General features: G+C 54.3%; 1 protein-coding gene across 1 annotated transcript; it reads right to left on the reverse strand.

Moving 5' to 3' along the window:
- Nucleotides 1-6,348: 6,348 nt before the first annotated feature.
- Nucleotides 6,349-18,072, reverse strand: LOC125925827 (Fc receptor-like protein 6). The gene is made up of 10 exons (XM_049635070.1): nucleotides 17,973-18,072; nucleotides 17,751-17,810; nucleotides 15,566-15,628; nucleotides 13,866-14,132; nucleotides 13,183-13,467; nucleotides 12,749-13,036; nucleotides 12,272-12,412; nucleotides 8,806-9,057; nucleotides 6,554-6,585; nucleotides 6,349-6,477 (listed from the first exon to the last, which is right to left on the reverse strand). The coding sequence occupies exons 1-10, from the start codon at nucleotides 18,070-18,072 to the stop codon at nucleotides 6,349-6,351; spliced, it is 1,617 nt and encodes a 538-aa protein (XP_049491027.1).
- Nucleotides 18,073-23,640: the final 5,568 nt, after the last annotated feature.

The following is a 23,640-nucleotide window of genomic DNA, read 5'->3' on the forward strand; positions in this document are numbered from 1 at the left end:
ACTCCTGGCCTCTGCTAGGGACCCGACCAGGAACGAGGCAGCCATGGTGTCGGGACAGCAGGAGGATAGGCTTCCTGCCTTCCAGGTGCTCACAAGCCAAGTGTCCTGGCTTGGATATGCCCAGGACGAAGGTCGGCCGTGCCGCAGGCACGGCTCTGTGCCATGGGCAGCACGGCTTCTCCGTGCAGAGGGTGCGGTGGGGAAGAGGCGTCTGTGGATGCGGGCAGGGGACGCTTCCCTAGAAGGTGGGCTTTGAGCCGCACCTTGAAGATAGGCACGATTTGGGTAGGCGGAGAAAAGGGATGAGCCAGAGGGCGGAAAAGAAGAGCCAAGTGGATAAGGCCAGGCAGGGGGAGCCCCAGGTGGGCTCCAGGACGATGAAGGAGGGCAGGGAGGGGAGGAGCCCCTCGGGGCTGGCGTGGGTGGGGCTGGAAAAGGAGGTCGAGGGTCAGATCGCTGGAATACTGGCTTTTAGGCATCAGGTTTTGGTTCTGGGAGCAGCAGCTCTCAACCTCGCTGGGCTCAAATGCTTGGAGACTCTGGTTCAGTGGGGGCTGGGCCAGGACCCGGGAATCTAGTGGAACCAGCCTGTGTTCCAGATTCTGTAGCTGGTGGGCCGAGGGAAGGCTCCGAGGGAGGGGATGTGGCCCCTTCTGAGCTGAGGGCGCCTGGCTGGTGGAAGGACTGCACGCAGGGCAGGCGGGCAGAGAAAGAAGAGGCAGGGAAGCCTGGGTGGCAGCCGTTGGGATGGTCCTGGCTGGACTAGAACGGAAGCCCCCAGAGTAGAGAGGAAGGGACAGGGCAGAGCTGGGACAGAACTCGGAAGCCACCTGGCTTTGGGGCAGAGAGGCCAGCGGAGGGGAATCATTCATGACCCCGTTGTGAATTCCATCCTTCTTCATCAGGGGTTTATTGAGCACCTAGTTACGTGCCAGGTGCCGGGAACACAGACATGGAAGGCGTGGCCCTGACCTTGAGCAGTCTGCAGTCTGGAGGAGGGGATGGGCTGTGTCACCTGATAATGACAGTCAGCCTGGTAAGGGTGGCTTGCAAGGGCTTATTTAGAATGGGGTCTGGTGCGTGGTCAGCACTCACAAGAATCTTAACCGTTGCTACTAAGTGGCCAGGGAGGGAAGAGAGGAGAGCAGGTTAATGCAGAGCAAGGGGGTTCGGGTGTGAGTAGCTCCATCCGCCGGTCCCAGACTGGAAGCTTGGTGAGGACAGGGCCAGGTCCCTACCCTTCCCCCTTCCGGCAACGCCCCCAGCCCCTTGCCTCGCCCCCCGTCGATAGCCACGGACAGCCTCCCCAAGCCGGAGTGCCCTGGTCAGGTGTCCGGTCAGGTGTCAGGCCTGGGACGGCGAGGGCGTGAGACGCAGGAGTGGGGCCGTGGCGGGGATGTAGGGAAAGGGGCGCCCAATTCCTGCAGGGCAGATGGTGGGCGGTCGTACTCCCTCCTCTCCCACTTGGTCTATCCAAGCAGGCACTGAGTTGAAATCGCTGCCTTCCCAGCCCACCCCGTGCCCTTTACCTACAGGGGAACTTCAGGGAAGCCAAGGAAGGGTGAGGAGGGGGTTGGCGGGGGGTCAGCGGACATTCTGTCTCCCAAAGGGAAGAGCTCCAGGCTGTGTGACAGCTGGAGAGAGATGGACAGGGGCAGTGCGGGCTGGGTTGGGTCTGTGGAGACAGGCTCGCCCCCGCTGCTGGTCACTGGCGCAGAGCACGGTAATTACCACACCTCGGGGACAGCTCTCGAGTCACGGGCTGGGAGTTCAAAGGCACCACTCCCACATTCCTTAATTAAGAGAGCAGCTGGCAGCTGGGCCCTTCTGGGAAGCCTGACCCAGGGAGACGCTGGGGCTGCGGCCCCCTCTGCACCTTGCCCTCAGCCTACCTCCGCTGCGGGCGGGGGCAGGGAGCAGGTGTCCCCAGTGACCACGCGGGCCGCCTGAGCTCTGTTCGGGGCCAGTGGAATCTCGGGGAGGGTGTGCGTGTCAGGGAGGCACCTGCCCTGCCCACTCACCCTTGTCGTTAATTCTCGGACTGGCCTGGACACGGAATGGGGCCACCCAGAACAGGGGAGAGGTGGAGGAGGGACAAAAAGGGGAGCAGGCAGGCAGGGAGGCAGGAAGGAGGGGCATTCAGCAGGCTTTTTGGGAGCCGGGGTGGGGGAAGGGGGCAGAGGTGTTACCTTCTGAGGGGTGGGGGGGTGGGGGCTGAGAGGCCAGGTAGAGCCTTGCCTAAGCCGACACGGTGCCACCGGGCGCCGGCTGGCCCCCAAGGCTGCCCAGGGTGGGGCAGCCCATGCCCGCCCATGCCCGCCACTCCCTGGCAGCCAGCTTGGGCAGCAGGGGCAGTGCTCGCACGTGTGGAAACGGTGCACCTGACTTCCCACCAGAGGACGCTGTCAGCCTGCGTGCACGGCCTGAGCTGCCTCTTTAATATTTGTGCGGATGGTGCCTGTCTTGTCCCACCCTGGTCCTGGCCTTGCCGGGGACAGGGGCAGGGAGCGGAGTCTTTGCTCTTTGGTGCCCGGGAGCAAGGTGCAGGCAGCTTGAGATGGAAGGCGGGAGAGAAGGGGAACAGCCCATAGGAACTGGGTGGGGCGGTCCGAGGCTTGGTAGGATTTACTTTTGAGGCAAAAACATACTTCCCCAGAGAGCTGAAGGCAGGCTGCATACAAAAGCGACAATGCCAGGACTGTGCTTCGTGGGGGGAGCGAGGGAGGGGCTGGACTCTCATTCGCTCATTCAGTCATTCAGCAAACATCTGCGGGATCCCCACCCTGCGGGGTCCCCACCGGGCACCTTGCGCCGGTGAGCACTCAGCACGGGAAGCCCGTGAGCATAGGACTGGACGACGGTTCTCCGACCCAGTCACCGCCCATCTGCACCCCGCTGGCAGAAAGAATCCCCAAACAAGTACAACGCAGGCCGATCTTTCAAAGAGCCTGAGAGTCAATATAAAGATGAAGGATACAGGGCTGTTTCTTTTTTTTTTTTTTTTCTTTTTAAATGTTTATTTATTTTTGAGAGAAAGAGACAAGTGCAATTGGGGGAGGGGGAGAGAGAGAGAAAGAGACAGAGAGATAATCCAAAGCGGGCTCCGAGCCGTCAGCACAGAGCCCCATGCGGGGCTCGAACTCAGGAACTCAAACATCGTGGCCGGAGCTAAAGTCTGATGCTTAACCGACTGGGCCACCCAGGCGCCCCCTGCAGGGCTGCTTAGCGGAGGCTTGCTTAGGACAAATTGTCCAAGACCTTACTTTCTAGCCAAATCTAAAACCCAGAATTGAAAGAAATCCCAGCATCTGCAACCTGCCCGGTTCAGGGAAGGGCCACGTTTCATTTTAGTCGTTGGCATCTAAAGCGTTTAGCCGCACACAAAGCAACGCCCGGTGCCTGATGGCACCGCGCGGTGAAGCTGTCCGGCGGGTGGTCGGACCCAAGGGGGCCAGCAGAGGGCAGCCGCGAGGCCCCGTCCGCTCTCAGTCTCCCCGAAGGGGCGGTGGCTGCCTCCGCCCTCAGCCCGGCTGGGCTTGGAGTCCTTTCCCTCCCGCTTACCCAGCGGGTGATCTCTGTCGCCTGCCCAGCAGGTGCTGCGGCCCCTCGGAGCCCCTGTCCCTGGAGCAGGCAGACAACTCGCCGCGGCTGGGGGGGCGGTGTTTGCATTTAGCTCTGACTCGGAGAGGAGAATGACGTTTTGCAGCGCAGGGCCTTGCCGGCAGCGGTGCTTGGGGATGCCATGTGACGCCTTCCTTGGTGTCTGCAGGGTCTGTCCCCAGAGACCCGTGACAGTCCTCTTCTCCTCGCCACCACTACTTTCCAGGGCCAGCAGCGAGTTCCTGCTTCCAGGGCTGGCAGCGAGCCCTGGGGCCGCCTGCTCCAGCCAGAGTCTGGGGTCCCGTCTGGGGTCCCCTCTGAAGGCTCTGCCTTCTCTGGGGTCCCGTCTGGGGTCCCCTCTGAAGGCTCTGCCTTCTCTGTGGCCTTTTTTCCCCCTCTAAAGTTTATTTATTTATTTTGAGAGAGGGAGAGAGTCCCAAGCAGGCTCTGCACTGTCATCGCAAAGCCCCATGCAGGGCTCGAACTCACCAACCGTGAGATCATGATCTGAATGGAAACCAAGAGTTGGACACTTAACTGACCGAGCCACCCGGGTGCCGCTGCTTTCTTTATGTTCTTTTGGGGGATTTTCTTTGTCTTCAATTTTCTGAGTAATTGTTCATTTTTAAAAATGCCGGCTCATTCTTTTCTAAACTAAGGGGAAAGGATATTTTTGGCTCTGTCAATAGAAGTGGGGGTGGGGAGGAATTCTGGGGGAGGAGTATAGTGGGGGGGTGGGGGGCAGAGACCGGGCCAGGCGCGTATGTAGACCGAGTCTGTGTGTGTGTGTAGGGTGGGACTTTTCACCTATCTGGGTCAAAGGAACTGTTTTTCTTTATTTTCCCATCCATCGCGGACCCATACTTTGGTAGGATACAATAAAAGCAATGTACTAAAAACTAAAACAAAAAGAAACATACAAAATCTAAGCCCTATTTTTTAGGACTATATTAAACAAACAAAATTGCTCCCTCAGGGTGCTATAAAAGGGTCTAAGTTCTTGCTTTTCATTGTTCCCTGTAGCCCATCCTGGACCGGTAAAGACCATCCTCAGCTGGGCCCCGTGTCGCTGGTGTAGGACAGAGGGCAGGAGGCGTGAATTCTCAGGGAGGAGGCGGTCCGTGGGGATGATCAGCAGGGCCGGCTCCTTCCGGGTCCCCAGCATCAGTGTCTCCTTCATGAGCTGTCCTGTCTTTGACTGGACTCTTTACGAGGGGCCCGGCCCGTTTATAGAGGGCGTGGCAAGGCTTGGCTTCTACAGTTGTTTCCTGATTGACCAGATAGGACTCTGTGCTTCCAATGACCTAGCATGTGCTTCTCGACCTGGCATGTGATTCTCGGCCTGGCAGACAAGAAGCGAGGGGGAGGGGCCCCGGTGTATCCTGGATGTGGATTGGACCAACCTCGAGAGAGATGGGGAAGAGGAGGCAGAGGCTGGGGAAGAGGAAGGTCAGGTGGGGGGAGGGAAGGAAGAGAAGGCATAGGGAAGTGAGAAACGCCAGCACATGCGTTGGCCTAGTAGCTCTCTGGGCCCCCTTGTGTCATCCAGTGACGCTCCAGAAGGCGAGTGGACAGAAGTATTCCCACGAAGTTTGGAGGCAGACCAGGCTTTTTAGACTTTACTGTGCAATACGAACCGCCTAGAAATCTTATTTTAAATGCGGACTGAGATTCAGCAGATGTGGGGTTGCCTCTGAGTGACTACGTTTCTATTAAGCTCAAGGATGAACCCTGACCGTGTCCAGCTCTGGGTGTCCGGGCCGGAGTCCTCTGAAAACGTGGACCTCTTCCCAGGAGAGGCGGGCGGGGTCTGCGGGACCCCACTCTGTGACCCGGGAGCAGGGACCCAGAGGGAACCGGGGCTCGGAGGAGAAGCAGGGATAATTGATCTTCCTAGTTACTAGTGCGACACTCTCAGCGTCACTGAGTGTGGGCTCCACAACCCCAGACCAAACTGAACCAGCAGGCACTACAAGCGATTGGTATTGGTGAATAATATTGATGCTTTTCTATGAACAAATACGTTCTACCAGCACGCATCTTTGTAAACACAAGGGGTAACGGTTTTCTGCGGTGCTCCCCACGGGGGGATTCGGGTCAGGCCTCATTCCATAAACGTGGGTAACCTGGGAGCCTCGAAGGGGTGTGGACAGAAACGGGTTGCATGCGAAGGCAGTGTTCTCCGGGCCTGGGGGGGGGGTCTGGCTCAGGGGTTAAGAGTTGTGTGATATTGTGGGCTCCAGGCCCTTTCCCCCGACCCTTGATGCCCTGGAGTCTCTGAGAGGCCCTCAGCTCTCTGGTCACTCAGGGGCCTCAGCAGAAGCTTGGAAGTTGGAAATGCTTTATGGGAGCTGCCCAGGGCCAGCCCTCAGGGTGTGCAGATTAATTCTCTCCGGCAGGGTGAGGCCAAGCACATCCATGGGGACCGAGGGCTATGGGAGAAAGCACTTACAGATGTGTAGACAGAAGGGATTGCAATGCTTCCATTCGTGTGAAAGAAAACATCTGTGGCTCCCGTGTCTAGTCCCCTTGTCACGCGTAAGTGCGGATGTCCCTGCCCACACGCTGCCTGTTCTGCTCAGAGGGGGGCTCCGAGATCATTTAGGCGCTCCTCGAGTCTCCCGGGGACCCTGGCCAGGACACGGGGCTCCCTCACTGCCGGACTCAGGGACTGGGGACCTACGGAAGGGGCTGGGGCCCCGCTGGCCTCCTGGGGAGCACCGGAGGGTGGTGTTGGGGGGAATGCCGTCAGTAGTGGAGAACCTCCTCGAAGTGGCCAGGGAGGGCTTTGTGGGTCCTGCTTCTCGGATTCCGTTTCGCGGCTGGAAGCTCACCAAGCTGTGATTGCGTCACCTCCGTGTATATGACAGAACTTTCCTGTGGGAGAGGCGGGTCGGGATCAGGAGGCAGATGTAACACAGAGGGTGGGGGGAGGGCAGGGGGCCCAGCTCACCTGAGTCCCCGAGGCTGAGGCAGCAGGCCCGGCTGTGGGGGAGAGAGAAACACTCAGGTTAGGGTGCCTGGCACATCCGCACCTGCAGCCCGCCTCCTCCACGCACGGACCAGCCCAGGGAGCGCTGCTCCCCCTTTTGCCTCTGGGGACCCCTCGTTCTTCATCCAAACACAGGAGGTCTGGGTCTTTCCACCTCAACCACAGCCCAGCCATGTGACTGCAGGCCATCCACTCAGCCCTGGGACCTCAGCTTCCCCGGCCAGGGAGAAGGGAAGGGGTGGTCACAGGGATTAGAAGGAGAAGAAAGAGAGATGAGCCTATCAAAGGTGCCTTTAAAACAGCTACTTCATTAGACAGCTACCATGCACCAGGCAATCCTTCCGGTGTGAGCATTATATTTATTATATTAATCTCACACCAATCCTGCAAGTAGCGATGATTGATTCCTTCTCCAATTGAGATGAGAAAACAGAGGCTCAGAGTGGCTGATACTCCCTGCGGTCATGTCTGTAAGAAGGGGAACTGTAGACAAATCTCAAATCTTTGCATACGTGAAGCATTCTTCCAATGATAGAAGATCCAGCGTCCCCTTCCTGTGAATCTTGAAATACAATGGCCTTTCCTGACTCTGGGTTTCGGAACCCCTCGCCCTCCCATCAGGGAAAGCTTATCGTGAGCTGGGAGGAGGCCACCCGGCCCTGAATCATGCCTTCGCCTTGTTGCCCTGCTGCGATTAAAATGGCCACATTTCCTTTTTGCAGCCAGTGAAAACCATATTTGGAGGTTGGCTTCTTTTTTTTGTCTCTCTCGTGTTCAAGTCCCCGTTGTGACTCTCCGCTGAAATGACCCGTGTCCACGTGCGTGTGCCTTCCCGTCTACCCGGCCATGCTAGGGTCCTGGGGAAACTGCCCCTGAGTCCAAGAGACTCCTTGTCTGTCCACTTCCCCTGGTGCCCTTCATGGGAAGGAGCAGGAACCCCAGGCTGATTCAAACCCATTGTACAGCCCAGGAATAGAAATAGCAACAAAACAAGAACCAGAAGCTTCCTGGTTTTGAATACCTGTGGCACAGCAGATAACCTGTAAAGTGTCGAGAACCCCGGTTCCATTCCTAGTAATTTAAAATAGTCTTGCAAAATTAAGCGTTATCTCCATTTTTTTATACATTAGAGAGCTTAAGAGAGAGAGCTTAAGTAACTTGCCCTGTAGCAGCACAGTGAATACGCAGAGCCCAGTTTCGAACTCAGACCCGACTGACGCAGAAACCCATACTCTCCCCATGACGCCATGTTGCTTTCCACCCCCGTTGGAGGGATGACTTAGCCTTTCCCTGTCCCTGCCATCTGATTCTGGTGTCGGTGGCCGGAGCTCAGGGTCTCAGCTCCTCTAAGAGCTGGGACTGTCCTGCTGAGACTTTTACTCTGGGGCAAAGGCACACTGTGTTATTCTCTCTCTCTCTTTTCTTTGTTCCTCCACGGTGCTGAGAAAAAGGCGGAAACACTCCCTAGTTAGGGTGGCAACGGTGATGGAGATGATGTGGAAGACAGTCATTATGGTGGACGTAGCGTTTTTGGGGGGGATGGTGGTGATGGTGGGGGTGGTGATGGGGGGAGGAGGTGATGATGATAATCGTGGTCATGGCACAGCGGTAATGTCGGTAATGATACTTCACTCCAGGCCCCAAACTTCCCCTTTACATTGGCAAAAATGTCCAGTTTCATCCGAGAGTACTCACCTTTACTCTTCTGTGAGGTTGTGCACACTACAGAGTAATGATCATCTTCATTCTCATTCTGCCAACGAACTGAAAGAAGGAATGGGGCTCGAATAGGACCCACCTGCTCTCCCACCTCAAGACCCCCGTGTCCTGAAGACACCTATGGAGGGAAGCCAGTCGGGGGCTCTGTCATGGCGGTAGCTGGGAGTGGGTGGCAGCCATTAATGTGGGATACCCGTCTTGGCAGAAGGTGCCCGCCCCCACAGCAGGTTCCAGTAGCTTCACCAGCCCCAACTAGAGGTTTAAACTCTTTTTCTGTAAAAAAGAGTCAACCCTTGAGGCTTTGCAGGCCATACGGCCTCTGTCGCCTCCACTCAGCTCTGTAGTGTGAAAGGAGCCATACACAAAACATATGCAATGTTCTTCACAAATGCAAAATTGTGTGGTGAACTAGATTTGGCCCACGGGCCAGAGTTTGCCGACCATTGGTCTAACCTCTCCACGCCCTCTCTTCGGAGGCCGGGCTTCCCTCCTACCTCCCTGTGCCTCCACCGGCTTCGCAGCACTGTCCCCTCTAGCTCTCCCCAGAAACCATCCACTTCCTTCCCCGATGACTGATTCCTGAGACTTGGGGGCTCCCGGGGGCTCATTCTTGCTCCCCTTCAGAGGCCCTCCTCTGCCTTCCGGGACAGACCATGCATGGTCCTGCTGGAGGGACTTACCTTCACCATACAGTAGGTCCTGCTCTCCACCGGGGGCTGGGGGTGGATTCTGAGATGGAAGGGACTCTGGGAGATACAAAGGCACAATTTGTTGAGTTCCCTGAGAAAGCGTGCTGGAAAGTAGGGGGTAGAGAGTCTGAGAGAAAGAAAGTCAGTGGAGGCTGCTGGAGGTCTGAGTCTGGTTTGTTTACGAGGGCTAATTCACAGGTCTGGACACGGTTAATTTTTATGGGATGTTTCCTTTGAAAAATACCCTAGAGGGTAGCATGGCCCCATGGGAATCACAGACTGGGAGGAAGTACGGTCGCCAAGGATGGGTCACGTCCCCTGCATGGAGAGGGCCCAGATTCACCAGTCAGGCTGCTTTACAGAAGAAGGAGAAGCTGATAACTGTGACCACCCACTATGTGCGAGACACTGGGCCAGGGGGTTCAAACACGATGTCTACTTCACGGCACAGTGGCTAACCCCGTGCCCAGCACGTAGCTGGACGGCAAAAGAGCCTCCCTTCCTAACCCTTCGGGGTCTGAGAGTCTTTTTACAACCGTCTTGCAAAGGTCGATGCTATGATATCATAGTATCGTATGGAGTATTATGGAGGAGGTGACTGAGGCTGGGAGAGGCGACTTCTCTAAGGTCATACAAGGTGAGGGGTAGGGACAGAATCTCAATCTAGGTTTATATGCTTTTTCTCCACTGGCGTGTTGCCTCTGTGAAAGCGGGTGCTTCCAGAACCTTAAAGATTAGCTCCTGGGATAGGAATTGGGCCACATGTGGATTTTAGAGCACCTGCTCACACCTGGTGCCCAGGAAATGTCCATTAGCTCTGACAGCAAGAAGGCACCGGAATCGTGGGCAGGACTGGCGGAAACAGAGCCTCCCGTAGAACCAAGAGTGCATTTACGGAGACTCCGAGAAGCTCTTGGTCGTTAAGCATCCCCTAACGCTCCCTCGTCAGGGGCTGTGTTTCTGAGTCTCCATTCACTGAAGAACTCCAGGAATTCATTGGGCCTCTGTTTTACGGGAGGTGTGACAATAGGCGGTAAAACGAATGCTCTTAAACAAACAAACCAGGGCTTGCACATCGAGGCAAGGGCTGCTTTGAAGTGGGCCCCTTGCACAATTGCATATGGTGCCAGGGACACCATCATCGGCCAACATGTTTTGAAAATTGCCTTGCGAGATGCAGCCTGTTGGGCATCTTTGGTGGCGGCATGGTTTTTGCTTGTCGAAGAAGTGGCTAGGTTATCTGGAGATGGTTAAGAATCTTCCAGAATGGGGTGTGGGGGATGAAGCTGTTGATCTACAGCTTTTCTCGGGGAGCTTTGGAACTGGGCCCGGAGGTGGTCTTCTGTGTGATACTCTAAACCCTTTGTGTCGCTGAGCTTCTGAGATAGGAGGACCGCCACCCGAAGCCCTATTTTCTCCGGCGACAGGTTCCTTAATACAATAGAACCTAGCTGCTCCCGGGTTGGCAGTGGGGGTCAGGGGCGGGGGAAGCGTGGACCGTGCAGGGGCAGAACCTCCACGTGAAGAGGGAGGCTTCTTCCTCTTGAGGACCCCTCCCCAGCGACTCCCCGCCCCCCCAACTGCACTGCTTTGTCTTTAATGTTCTGACCCAGAGATGAGCGGACAGAAACAGAAACACCCGTGTTACCGACACCAGGTAAATGGCCGGGCCCTTTGCAGAGGGCTTTGTTGTAGACCCAGGGATTCTAGAAGTCACACATGCAGTGTTGGTCCGCTTTTCCAGCTGCCTCCCCATCTAGCTCTGGGCCTGCCTCCACCTTTCTCTTACCATCCGGGTAGATATAACTTAAAGCAAGGTAGCCTGCATGGAACCTTGACTCAGGACTAGAGGGAATGTTCGTTGGACAAAGACTGATAAGTCAACAAGGGGAGAGGAAGTTGGAGGCTGGCCCGAGCCCTACCTGGGGTGCTGGTAAGGCAGGGGAGAGGGTCCAGGGCTAGGGAGAGGCCCTTTCAGGTATCCTGGCTGGTGCTCAGGGAGGAATGCTTTGAGTGTATGACTGGGTGGTCTTTCTCACGGAGTGGTCTGGCCCGGCTCCCGAAAAACTCATCGCGAATTCCTTAACAGAAGGAGCTGCCAACTTGAATAAGTAAACCCAGCTTTGGAGGTCTGTGGGAGCAATCGCGTTTTCTCTTGGCAAGTGGAAAATAAGAATGCTGTCCCTGGGGAGGAGGGGGTGGGGTGGATTTGAGTCTCAGTAGGTGGGTTTGAAGGCCTAGGAGGAAGCTGGGATCAAACAGCTTTGGCACCGATAGGCCTTCCCTTAAATGTGGCCTGAGGCGAAGAAAGATTAGAATAGGAATAAGTTTGGAGCCACCCAAGGTGATGGCTGTGGGGGCCCCCATTCCTGCTTCATCGTCACGACCTCACGACCGGACAGGAGAGGAGGAGGGTCTCCCAACATCAATGGGCTCCCTGGAAATGCCATTTATCTGATTGCTTTCCCTTTTTCTCTCTATGGGCCCCACTGCATCTGAATTCTAACCACACTTCTTATTTTCAGCGGTTCCCACGGGAGAGACTAGGGGACGTGTGGCAGGAGAAGGGGTGGTCTGGGGAATCTGCGTCGACTAGACGGAGAATGTACTGAGCGCCCACCAAGTGCCAGTCCAACACGTCACCTGTCAGGTAGCTGTCATCAGCCGAAATGCTCACAATAACCCCGGGAGGGAGACACTTCACGAACTGGCCCGAGGTCACGGAATTAGTAAATAGCGGTGTTGGGAGCGGGCCATTGCTTGGCCCTCTCCACTGTGTTCCCTTCGGATGACTGAATGTCCCCTGGGCACTCACCTCGGGCTCGGCGCTGGACAAGAGGGGTGTGTGCGCACAGGTGCACAGACACGCATCGGGCTTCTCATTCTTTCTCTCTCCTCTGCCGAGCTTAGTGACAGAGGATTGGAGGTCTGGGGTTTCCCTGCTATATTTGCAGCCACAGATTGTCTTTCGAAAGTGAAAGAATCTGATGGAGCTTGCGTTTGGCGGGTGAGAATTCCTCTGCTTGTGCCTCCATTCATGCCCAAGCGTGCAGTCGTGTGTTGTGCACATCCCTGGGTGACTGTGTGTGTGTGCGTTTTGGAAGCTGTAAGGGTCCCTCCGTGGACTACTTTGGGTGACATGTAAAGAGAAGTCCCTCCTCTCACCCAACACCCCGGAAAAGGAAGCAGCTGGCCCCGGCAGGCCTTCCAAAGGCTGGGTAATGCCCGGCATAGGGATTCAACCACCAAGAAAGTCAAAAAGGTTACTGACCAGCTTTTCTCCAGGGTCTGAAGCAAGCCAGAAGCGCAGTGGCGATGACCAGCACACCAAGCAGGCTCGCGGACAGCCCGGCAACCAGCCAGTGGGGGCTGTTGGGGGCAGACAAGCCCCAAGTAGGGGTGACCATGAGTGCTGAGGATGAAATTCAGAATTGTACCCCAGATGGACAGAAAGAGGCAGAATGGCTGGCATCAGGGGGGATGGCGTGGCCTGGGGAGCTTTGCAGATGGAATCAGGGATGGCCCCGAGGACGCCAACAAGGACGGGCAGCCGTCTCACCCACCCCCCACCAAGGATCTCCTGTTTTCCCTCCAGGTCCAGTGGACGGATACTCTGAGCAGCGTCCAGGCTCCGTCATGCAGTGCCTGCTACGGGCCCAGCTTCGTGCAGGGTGTGGGTAGGGGGCACGCAGAGGGGTGGGACCTGCCCCATGCCAGCTTGCTGGGGCTCAGAGCCCAGCTGGGGGACAAGACGTACCATCCAGGGAGAGTATCTGGGGCTCACTGGTCTCTCCGGAAACATAATTCTCTGCCCGGCAGGAGTATCTGGCATCCCGCTCTGACGTCACGGTGACCAGGAAGCAGGTGGCTCTTCCATAGGGAGATGAGATGTTCCCTAGGATCTTCCCGTCCAGGTAGAACAAGTACGAAATTGGAGGGGAGCCCTTCTGGGCCTCACAGAGGAGCTCCACCATGGCCCCCACAGCGAGGCCGGTGGGGCCAGGTCTCAGGGTGAGTAGAGGCTGGGACACAGGAACTGGGGCAGCACAGAGAGGGGAGGCTCAGCTGTGCCACCCAGGCTCCTGGCCCCTCCTCCCCTGGGGATCCCTTCCCATAGGCCCACGGGTCCCGTTGCCCAAAGCCCAGGCCCCTGGGGAGTGTCTCCCCTCCCTCCCCACTCACCCTGCACCCTGACCTCCAGCTGGGGGCTCTGTTTCTGGGCCACACCACCCTCAAGGGTGGCCTGGCACCAGTAAAGCCCAGAGTCTCTCTCCTGGGCTCCTGGGAGGCAGAGCTCCGTGTGGGGGCCCCAGTCCTGCAAGGTGCTGGCATCTCTGTGGAAGGAGAAGAGGAGCCTCGAGGCCGACTTCTGGGGGTGCAGCTTCGTCTGGCATCTCAGGATCAGCAGGCTCCCCTCACGGAGCTCGGGAGAGGGGACAGCGCTCAGCACAGGAGGCGGGAACGGCTCTGGGGAGACGTGGGCCCAGGCTCAGGGGGGGCCTCCTGAACCCTGAGTCCCCAGAGGCCGGGTCCAAGCCAGAGCGCATCCCAGGTCACAGCCCCACTGCCCCCGGGAGACCCTGTCATTGTGTTCCAGGACCCGCCTCCCAGCTACGACCCACACCGCCAGAGTCTCTCTGGAGTCCCTAGCCAAAGCCAGAGGGCCGTAGGGGTCAGCTGGTCCCCAGAGGGGAAGGGTCTGGCCCAGACTGGTTCAGGGCACTTCCTTCCCCTGGCTCTAAACGGGGGGCCCTGTGGTCGCCCGGCATCAGGGGCAGCCAGAGGGACAGCTGCTGACCTCTAGAGACCAGATCCCTGAGCAGCATCCCAGCCCCACCCCCGACCCCCCTGAGCTGGTGACTCACCTTGGACTTGAACCTTGACCAGCTCTGAGGTTTGTCTGCCCAGGTATGGGACGTAGGCCACCTTCCCAGAGCAGCTGTACTGGCCGCTGCTTTCCAGGGTAGCTGTCCCCACGGACAGGGACCATCTGGTCTTTGGGGTTTGGAGTAATCTTCCGTCTTTGTAGAACTTCACCTGGGACAGGGCCTTGTTCGTCGATCCATAACATTGCAGAGTCAGGGCATCTCCCTCAAACACGGGGTCTGGCCAGGCTCGGAGGTACAGCCAGGCTGTGAGACAGGGGAACAGGGTGGCCCCGGAGCCACACACTGCGTGGCCATTTTCTCCCTCTGTCCCCACCACCCCCCCAAGCCTGCCTCAGTCCTCCCCCTGGGGACACAGGCTGCTGGATGGCACCTGCTGAGCCGCCCCGCCCCCCAGGCCTTCCTGCCAGACCTGGGCGGGGCCTCTGCTTTCCTCTCCCCTCCCCTCCTCCCCTCCTTCCTCTCCCCTGCCTCTTCTCTCTCTCTACTCCCCTCCCACCCTCTTTCCCCTGCCTCTTCTCTTTGGCCTTTATCCCTTGCACTTCCCCTCTGCTCCTTTTACTTCGCCCTTTTGATGTTGCCAAGCTTGGGTCCAGTTGAATTCCTTCCATCCATTGTCCTAACTCCTTCCTTCTCACCCAATCCTCACCTCCCTAGACTGGTTACTTGCCCCCTGGCTCCCCCAGTCAAGCCTTTCTGCAGCGTCCACCTCTGAGAACAGCTGGCCCCGGACCGCCAGCCAGAAGCCAGATGGATGGATGTAGGAAGTGCCCGCCAGGGCTCATCCCTCCTGCCTTCCTTCTCAGGCCCCTGGCCTCCACCTCCTCCCCCAGCAGGGAGTTTCATTTCCACCACGGTCGTGGGGAGGGATCTGTCCTGTCTGTCCTCATTCTTAAAATGCGTTCTATGGCCTGATGTGGACAAGAGAAGAGCTCCCGGGGACCCCAGCCTGGGTCTGTCCCCAGGTCATACTTCTTTGACAAGTCAGACACCATTGGTCCCAGAGAGTCTCAGGAGCCAGGCCTGATAAACTGAGAACAATAATGAAGAATCAGATAGGGACTCGCGGTATATCCTGCCTTTGCCTCAGTCCTCAGGACCCGCCCCTGGAGCCTCACGGGGTGACTGAATGATGAGCCTTGCTTTTACTCCTGTTCTGTCGAGCAGCACTGAGCATGGCTTTGAGTTCTGCCCAGCAGCCCCCATTGCCTCTGGAACCATAGAACATGTCCTTGGAGGTGAAGATGTTCATAGGTCAGGCTTCTTCCTACTTGATAGAAAGCCCCGTGAAGGTCAGGATGGACTAGAAGGCAGAAGGAGCTGAGGGTCAAAGCTGCCTTCTCTGAACATACGAGGGATGGAAGGGAGTCCAGGGCCTTGCTGAGTGGAGAATACAGGAGCGCCAGAGCCACCCTGAGAGGGACAGAGGCCAGTGCCACTTACAAGGGAATAGGATGAGTCCCAGAGCCACTTGCTGGGGCTTGAGCCACCTAGAATTATTCTCAGCCTGAGAACAGTGGAGTCCCAGGTCTCATTTCTGCCCAGGTATCAGCCAAGGCTCCTGAGGAATGGGCCTAGTATGCTGTGCTGAAGATGCCTCCGGGGGACCCAGTGGCCCATCAATTAAGTTTTGGTCCAGAGACACACTTGGAGATGGAAAGGACATACACAAGACTCACCACTTTGCCCAACACAGGGAACTGTAAGAGAACAGAGTGATAGAATTAGGGTAAATAATAGAACTTTTTCACAAAGAGGCCTGTCCCCTCAGGCATGGGTGCTCATGTCCATTCAATAAACCAACCACCCAGCCCCCTAAGCACCTACTCATCCAACTACCCAGCCACTCAACCACTCAGCTACCTAACCATTCAACCACCCACCCAGCCACTCAGTCCCTCAGTCCCTCAACCATTCAGCCATCCAAGCACCAAACCACCTAGCTTTTACGTTGGACCCAGCGCCTGGAATCCTCTGCTCCCTGTCTCTTTCAAATGTCGCTTCCTTAGGTGGTTCTGGGGCCCCCCATTGAAGGACTTCTCCTCAACCCTTATTATAACACCCCACTGTACTATCATCAGAGCACTTATCTCTATTTGAAAGTATCTTATTCTTTAAATTGCCTACTTGTTATCAGCTGCCTCACTCCGTCTGGAACATAAGCCCCACGAGGGTGGAGACTTGTTCACGGTCTTGTCACCTATGTCTCGGACCCGTGCCCGGAAGGGTCAGTGTTCAACAAGCATCTACTGAATAAATGCTTTCCTCTGTGCCCAGCCACGTGGGGCAGGGCACGCGACGTGGGAGACACAAGAGTGGACTCTTGCACTAGTGGGTCTGAACGCCTACGAACAACTCAGAGAGCAGACCTGGCGTTTCCTGCAGCCAGATCTGTCTACGCGGCTCTGGAGAGTAGAGCCTGGAAGTGACGGCTGAGGGAGGTGAGGAATCCCCCGATGGGCGGGTCAGATGGGACTGGTGAGGGGATAACACACAGGCCAGTGCATCACGCACTATGCTTGGACCTTTATATGTGGTATGAATGCTTTTATTTATTTTTTTTAAATGTTTATTTATTTTTGAGACAGAGAGAGACAAGAGCATGAACGGGGGAGGAGCAGAGAGAGAGAGGGAGACACAGAATCCGAGGCAGGCTCCAGGCTCCGAGCTGCCAGCACAGAGCCCGACGCGGGGCTCGAACTCACGGACCATGAGATCGTGACCTGAGCCGAAGTCAGACGCTCCACCGACTGAGCCACCCAGGCGCCCCATGGTATGAATGCTTTTAAATGAATGAATATTTGAGGAGCATAGGTGGCCCGGGAAGAGAGGCCAAACCACAAAGTGATGACAGATGAGGTTAGACAGGTATGAAAGGCACAGGGGATGGCATGGGGGGGGTGGGGCGGGGAGGCACAGCTGGGCGTGACGTGGTGGAGAGTGTTCTAGACTGCGTGACAAGGGGTGAAGCAGTCAGTGGCATTGGGCGAGCGTGGTCGGGCCAGCCGTCCTCAGGCAGTTACTGTGTCCTTCACACTGACATGTCCTAGGTGCTGTGTAGACAGAGAGGAACGTGGGAATGGCCTTGGGAGGGGTGGGTGAAGAACCTCTCACCAGGGGCTTGAGGTGCGGCTGTTTGGTGTGTTGAATCACTCGCTGTCACCCTTGCTGTCCACATGGCCTTGGACCCAGACGGAGGCTTTTAGCCTCAGTTCTCTGCTCAGCTCGGGGTTAGCTCAGCCACAGGATCAGTGTGTGCAGAATTATGAGTCTTTCTTGTCAACCCTCTATCTCTCACTGGGTCCATCTAAACATATCTCTTGGAAACTTTTTTTTTTTAAGTTTATTTATTTGAGACGGACGGACATAGGACGAGCTGGGAAGGGACCGAGAGAAGAGGAGAGAGAATCTCAAGCAGGCTCCACACTGCCAGCGCAGAGCCCGACGCCGGGCTCAAACCCATGGAACCATGAGATCATGACCAGAGCTGAAACCAAGAGTCGTGACGCTTAACCGACTGAGCCCCCCAGGGCGCCCCTAAGCACATGTCCTCCCTGGGCTTAGTGCAGTGGGAAACAAGCAGGGTTCGGAGTCACGTGACCTGAACTGGACTCGTGATTCCACCTCTTTCTATGTGAACTTGGACAGATCATTGAAATTCCAATAGCCTTGAATTCCTGGTCCTGTCTACACAGTGGGAGCCGTCACAGCCATTTCTTCCCTGCGGACTGTTTGCGTAGATTATTGTGACCCACCACCTGGAAAAGCGGTTACCGCATTGACTGAAAGCAGAAAGGAGGCCTGACCTCAGAGTGACTAATACCTCACAGTATAGTGATGTCCCTCTTCCTTTTCCCTCCTCACCCGCAAAACACCTCTGCAGCTTCAAAGTGATGAGTAAACAGGAGTGAGGGCACTGAAGCCCTACAACCAGAGAAGGGGCATCCAGAGAGCAGAGAGACACTTCAGATGAGCTTGTGTCCCCAGACCCCATGAGACCTGGGAGCTGTGCCCACAAAGCCAGTGCCTGTAACGAAGGCAGTGGGCAGCGGGATGCGCAGAGGGGCAGCGGCCACGTTACAGCACTTCCTACAAAGAGGGCCATGGGCTGAAGATGAGGCGACAACACAGCCAAGAGCCGCTGTTGAATAAGCTGCACAACAGAGTCCTGGACAATGGAGGCCATAGCCCCGCTGACCTTGGCACTACTCAGGCCATGGTGGGGGGCGGGGAGGGGAAGGCACAGGGTCTGGTCCACTGACAAAGGGCATCGAGCCCAAGCAGACCAGGCTGATGAACAACGCCAAGAAACCATTCCCCACTCGAGGAAGACACAGCCAAGCAGGGACACAGTAGGTCTCCAAATATTTGATGGGCTAAGTGTAAAAGAGGGAAGAGACTTTCAGGTAGAAGTGAGACTAATTCAGAGGAAATGAGAGAGACCAAGGAAGCAGATTTCAGCAAAGTGTGAGGGACTTTGTCACAATCGAGGTCTAGGACATTGGAACCCGCTGCTTTGCCAAGCTATGGCTTCCGTGGTGCTAGGGGTGGCCGTGACGTGGAAGCCCAGAGACACCTGTCACGGATGGTGTGTGTGTCTACGGGTGGTGGGTTCCAGTCCTGGGGCTGAACCTGGCTGATGCTCAGCTCAGAAGGAAATTAAGTCTCATCTCCTAAACTTCAAATCACCTTTAACGTACGGCCGTGTCCCAGCACGTTCAGGGCCAGGGGCCCCTCGCCTGTCGAGTCCCTGATGGCCAGTAAGAGTAACGGGCACCATTTATTGTGTGAACATGCCCCACCAGGCACTTTAAATGAATTTTATTTTCCAGTCTTACGTGATTAGAACCCAACCAGAGTCCTGCCCGAGGCATCCGGGTGGGATGGAGAAAGCATGAGTCTGGCAACAAGTGGAGTTGGAGTTGTATTTCTGTTTTGCTCTTGTTGCCAGAGCAATTCTACACAAGTTTCTTAACCTTTTTGAACCTCAGTTTCCTCAATTGCTTAATAGGGACAAAAAATACCCACCCAATAAGATTCGAAAGGTTAGATGAGATAATATGTGTACTACTGAGCAGGGTGTTTCTCTGTCTCTCTGCCCACATCTAAGAGGAAATAGCAGCTGTGCACGTATGGTAACTCTGTTCCTCCACATCTAGCCATGGGGTCTCCATTTTAGGCTGGTCTTCTGGGGTCCCCAAGCATCACGCATGACCCTGTCAAATCTGGGTCCTCCACCACTCTGTCCCCTAGTCAGTCAGCTTTTGACTCTCTCCTCTCTTGCTTTGGTCTTCCCCATCCAGATACTGGGTTCCAAGTTGGGAAACGCTTGGACTTTATCCAGTCAAGTCCAAGGGCTGTTCCTCTTACAAGGTGGTGATTTGCCCATGATAACCTTTCTTCTGGAATATATCCAGGCACTAGGCCATCCTGACCTTGTCCAGTATGACCATTAGACCTTTTCCCTTGTCCAAATGGCCATTTGTAAGCACACAGGGTAACAATGAGGTGGGAGAAGGAAGAGCATTGGGCAGAACAAGTGTTTCTTTACAGGGTCAAATGCCTGCAAATCCTGTCCAGGAAGAGATCACATTTAGGAATGGTTTGCTTTTCTGGTTCAATGAAAACAAACAAACAAACAAACAAACAAACAAACACAAACTATTGGGAACAAGTTTAAAATAAAAAGTAAGTCAACTCAGAAATTGTAACGTGAAACATATGCCCAGAATTGTTCCTTCTAAGTGTGGCAGGGTGATAGTGGCTGAGACTGAGTTGAGTCGGGGAGGCCCAGTGGCCCTCTCCCCACTCTCATAATCCTCTGCCCTTGGAGGACCAGTCCCTTCAGTCTCTGGTGAGGGTGACGGGTGGCCCCTGGGGAGGTAGCTCAAAGAGAGAGATATAGATCAGAGAGAATGGATTTGATTCTTCAAACCATCCCCAAGGACCAGTCAGACCTGAAACAGACCTCCCCACCACAATCCCCAATAGAGAGAGGCAGAAGGAGGATGGCCAGTTTGTAAAGGGCTTGAACACTCCGGGCAAAGCCTCTTAATCAGGTGAGCAGCCTGGACATTGTAGAGTGGTTCTAAAAAAATGCGGAGGATTCATAAAAATTTATCTTTGATTTCTCCCAAAGTTTATTGATGTATTTTGAGAGAGGGAGAGAGAGAGAGAGTTCAAGTGGGGAGGGGGCAGAGAGAAGGAGAGAGAGAAGCCCAAGCAGGCTCCACACTGTGGGCTCAGAGCCCACATGGGGCTCGAGCTCATGAACCATGAGATCATGTCCTGAGCTGAAATCTAGAGTCAGATGCTTAGCCGACTGAGCTACCCAGGTGCCCCCCAAAATACTTTTTGTAAAATCCCACCTTCTACTGCTGAGCAAAATGCACAGAACTGCGTTTTCCCATTTCCCTGGTCCTCCAGCCCACCCCTGCCCAAAGCCTTCCTTCTTCCATAACTTCATTTTCCTTTTGAGGCAGCCCAATGAGTAACTTAACCTTATTTCATGGGGTAAACATGTGGGTGGGCCTCAGAAGGTGATTTTCTGCCTCCTTAGTTTAGCTCTGATACACTGAAGGCCTGCCTTACCAAGGACCCAGGAAAATGCAATGGGAAACATCAGGGAAGCCCCCCACCACACCCCATGTGCACACACTCATTTCAAGCTCCAGCCATAAAACCCACTTGAACCTGGAAAGGGGAAATTAGGATTCCCATAAATAATTTACAGTTTTTGGTGCCCAGGAAGTAAAGCCCATGCTCGGTGACTTACCGAAAAACAGCAGAACCCTGCAGAGCAGCATGGGGCCTGGCCTGGCACAGAGCGGGGATACAGGTCCAACCGAAGGCAGACGAGAAGTCGGGGTGGAGGGGAGAGCATCTGAGCCACAGGCCCAGGGGTGGGTGAGTGACCCCTGTGATGTAGGTGGTGTTACTGCTTCATAGCCTATATAGAGGAAGTGGGGAAGAAACTTCAAAAGTTCAAATTTCCTCTCTGGTTGAGGGGGTATTATTTAAGTGAACTTTCTTCACCGTGAAGCATGAAGGAGTCAGGGAATTTACTAGTAAGCACTTTTGAACATTCTCCATGGCTTCGAAAAGCTCATGCTAGTGAACAGGATGGGACACGGCTATGGGAAGATCCAGAGACTACCAGAATTTGTGTGATTTCAGCATCACTTAGCTTGCAAGGCAGCACAGTTCTGGATACACTAAGATCTGTTCTCTACCTTGAGTGACCTCCAGTTCTCCAAGCTTCCCTCCTATCCAAGGAGAAATGTGTTTGGACACTGCAATGAGGTGGAAAAGAGGAATCCTGAAAATGGTCCACAAGACCATCAGAGGAGCTCAGAGATCGATGAGGTCAGAGTAGATCAGGCTAGAGTTCCTGAATCTGAGGTTTTAAGACTGTCAGGCTATTATTTTGAGAGCTATGCCTTAAAAAGACACCATTGAGAGAGCAATTAGGCAAGCCACAGGGTGACAAGATATTTTCAATACATATGACTGAAAAAGGATCCATATCCAGAATATAAGACTTTCTACAAGTCAGTAAGAAAAAGACAGACAACCCACTAGGAAAATGGGCAAGATAATTGGATAGGTAATTTACAAAAGCAGACACCTGAGCTCCGAATAAACAGAAAATGAAGCTTGACTTCATAAATCACTGTAGAAATGCAGATTTAAACTAAATGAAAACACTACATTCCCCATAAGAATGGCTAACACTGTTAAGATAGACAGCCAAGTGCTGGTGAGGATGCAAAGCAGCCAGAACTCTTGTAGACCTCCGGTAGGAGTGTAAATTGGTACAACCACTTTGGAAAACTGCATGGCAAAATCTCCTAAATGGGTTATACGAATGCCTGATAACCCAGCATTTTTGCTTCTAGGTACATACTGAACAGAAATGCATATGTATTGGCACCAAAAGACATACACAGGACTGCTCACTGCAGCATAACTTTTAATAGATAAAAATCTGGAGGGGCGCCTGGGTGGCTCAGTCCATTAAGCATCCAACTTCAGCTCAGGTCATGATCTCATGATTTGTGAGTTCAAGCCCCACGTCGGGCTCTGTGCTGACAGCTCGGAGCCTGGAGCCTGCTTGGGATTCTGTGTCTCCCTCTCTCTCTGCTCTCCCCTGCTCGCATACTCTCTTTCTCTCTCTCTATCAAAAATAAATAAACATTAAAAAAATAGATAGAATCTGGAAGCTACTTAATGAGCCCTCAACAGAGAAGGAGGCCATGAACCCTCATCTCCTCTAAAGACAGAACATGTGAGTTTAAACTGAAGCATGGAGGGCCGGGTTAAATACCAGGAAGCAGTTTCTGAGAGTAAGGTTTTTCTCAGAAGTCTTTAGGTGAGAAGTTCCATAGAGTCTGGAAAGAATTCAATGTGCTTATTGCCAAAGACAGGAATGGAGAGTGTGACCTTTCTAACTTTTTGTGTTCTAGATTTTCTGATTGACTGGAAATGGGAAACCAATCCGACAATGACAGGCAATTCTGTCATGACTCTGTTGATCGGGAGAGAGGTGCACTTAGCGAGGAAGTAATGTAGGAAACCGGTGTCTTATCCAGTCTCCCTAAGATGTTAACATTTATGCATTTCCCTTACTGTTCTCTTTCCACCAGATCTCTTGGCTTGAGTTGTCTCCACTCCACCTCTGCTCAGCTGCAGGTCCAGAGTGTGGGGCAGCAGCTCTGCAGGGCTGCAGCTAGGGTAGATGGGGCAACCGCAAATGGTCTAGCTTGCAAGCACTTACTGTGCTTTGCATGCAGAACAGTTGAGGCCTCTACCCTAGCTGCTTCTATTTTCGCCAGGTTCTAGCAGTTTGGGCATGTGAACTCTCCCTGACTTCTCACTCTACCCTTGAAGAGTGAGATGTTGCTGCAATTTTATTTTATTTTATCTTATTTTTATTTTTTTAATATTTATTTATTTTTCAGAGAGAGAGAGACAGAGAAAGAGACACACACACACACACACAGAGGGAGAGAGACAGCACAAGTGGGGGAGGGGCAGGGAGGGAGGGAGAGAGAGGGAGACACAGAATCTGAAGCAGGCTCCAGGCTCTGAGCTGTCAGCACAGAGCCCGACGTGGGGCTCGAACCCACCAACTGCAAGATCATAAACTGAGCCAAAGTTGGACACTTAACCAACTGAACCACCCAGGAGCCCCAGATGTTGCTGCAATTTTAAAGGTGTTAGTGGGATTTGCTCTCCAAGCTGAGCTGGCTGCATACCATTGCTTTGGGGATGAAGGTGGGCTGCTGCTAGGTTAGGAATTATCCAGAACCCAGACTGACCTTGAACTGAGATGGAAATGGGTTGGGAGAGGGATCAAAACCCATAATACTAAAACTCTAAGGGAAATTCGGGGTTAAAAGGAGGTGGGGAGGATAATGGGGGCGAGGGAATTCTCATCCAGATGGGTTTATAGACTTCATAGATACATATCAAGCATTGCATCCCCAAATGTCAGAATACACATTCTTTTCAGGTGTGCATGGAACATTCTCCAGGATAGGCCACATGTTAGGCCACAAAACACGTCTTAATAAATCTGAGAAGACTGAAATCATATCAAAAATCTTTTATGACCATAATGTTAGGGATATTAGGGATATTAGGGATCAGTTGCAAGACAAAATTGGAAAAAAACATAAACATGGAGGCTAAACAACATGCAACTAAACAGTCAATGGGTCAATGAGGAAATCAAAGAGGAAATAAAAAATAC

The sequence above is a fragment of the Panthera uncia genome, chromosome F1 (genome assembly GCF_023721935.1).
Source record: "Panthera uncia isolate 11264 chromosome F1, Puncia_PCG_1.0, whole genome shotgun sequence".
Lineage (NCBI taxonomy): Eukaryota > Metazoa > Chordata > Mammalia > Carnivora > Felidae > Panthera > Panthera uncia.

Excerpts from the sequence above, each read along its gene's own strand:
- LOC125925827 (XM_049635070.1), bottom strand. The coding sequence starts at position 18,072 with ATGGCCTCCATTGTCCAGGACTCTGTTGTGCAGCTTATTCAACAGCGG. Across the intron at positions 17,811-17,972 it reads CATGGCCCTCTTTGTAGGAA|GGCTTCAGTGCCCTCACTCC; the intron begins GTGCTGTAACGT and ends CTCTGGTTGTAG. Across the intron at positions 13,037-13,182 it reads GCTGGAGGTCAGGGTGCAGG|TTCCTGTGTCCCAGCCTCTA; the intron begins GTGAGTGGGGAG and ends GTGCTGCCCCAG.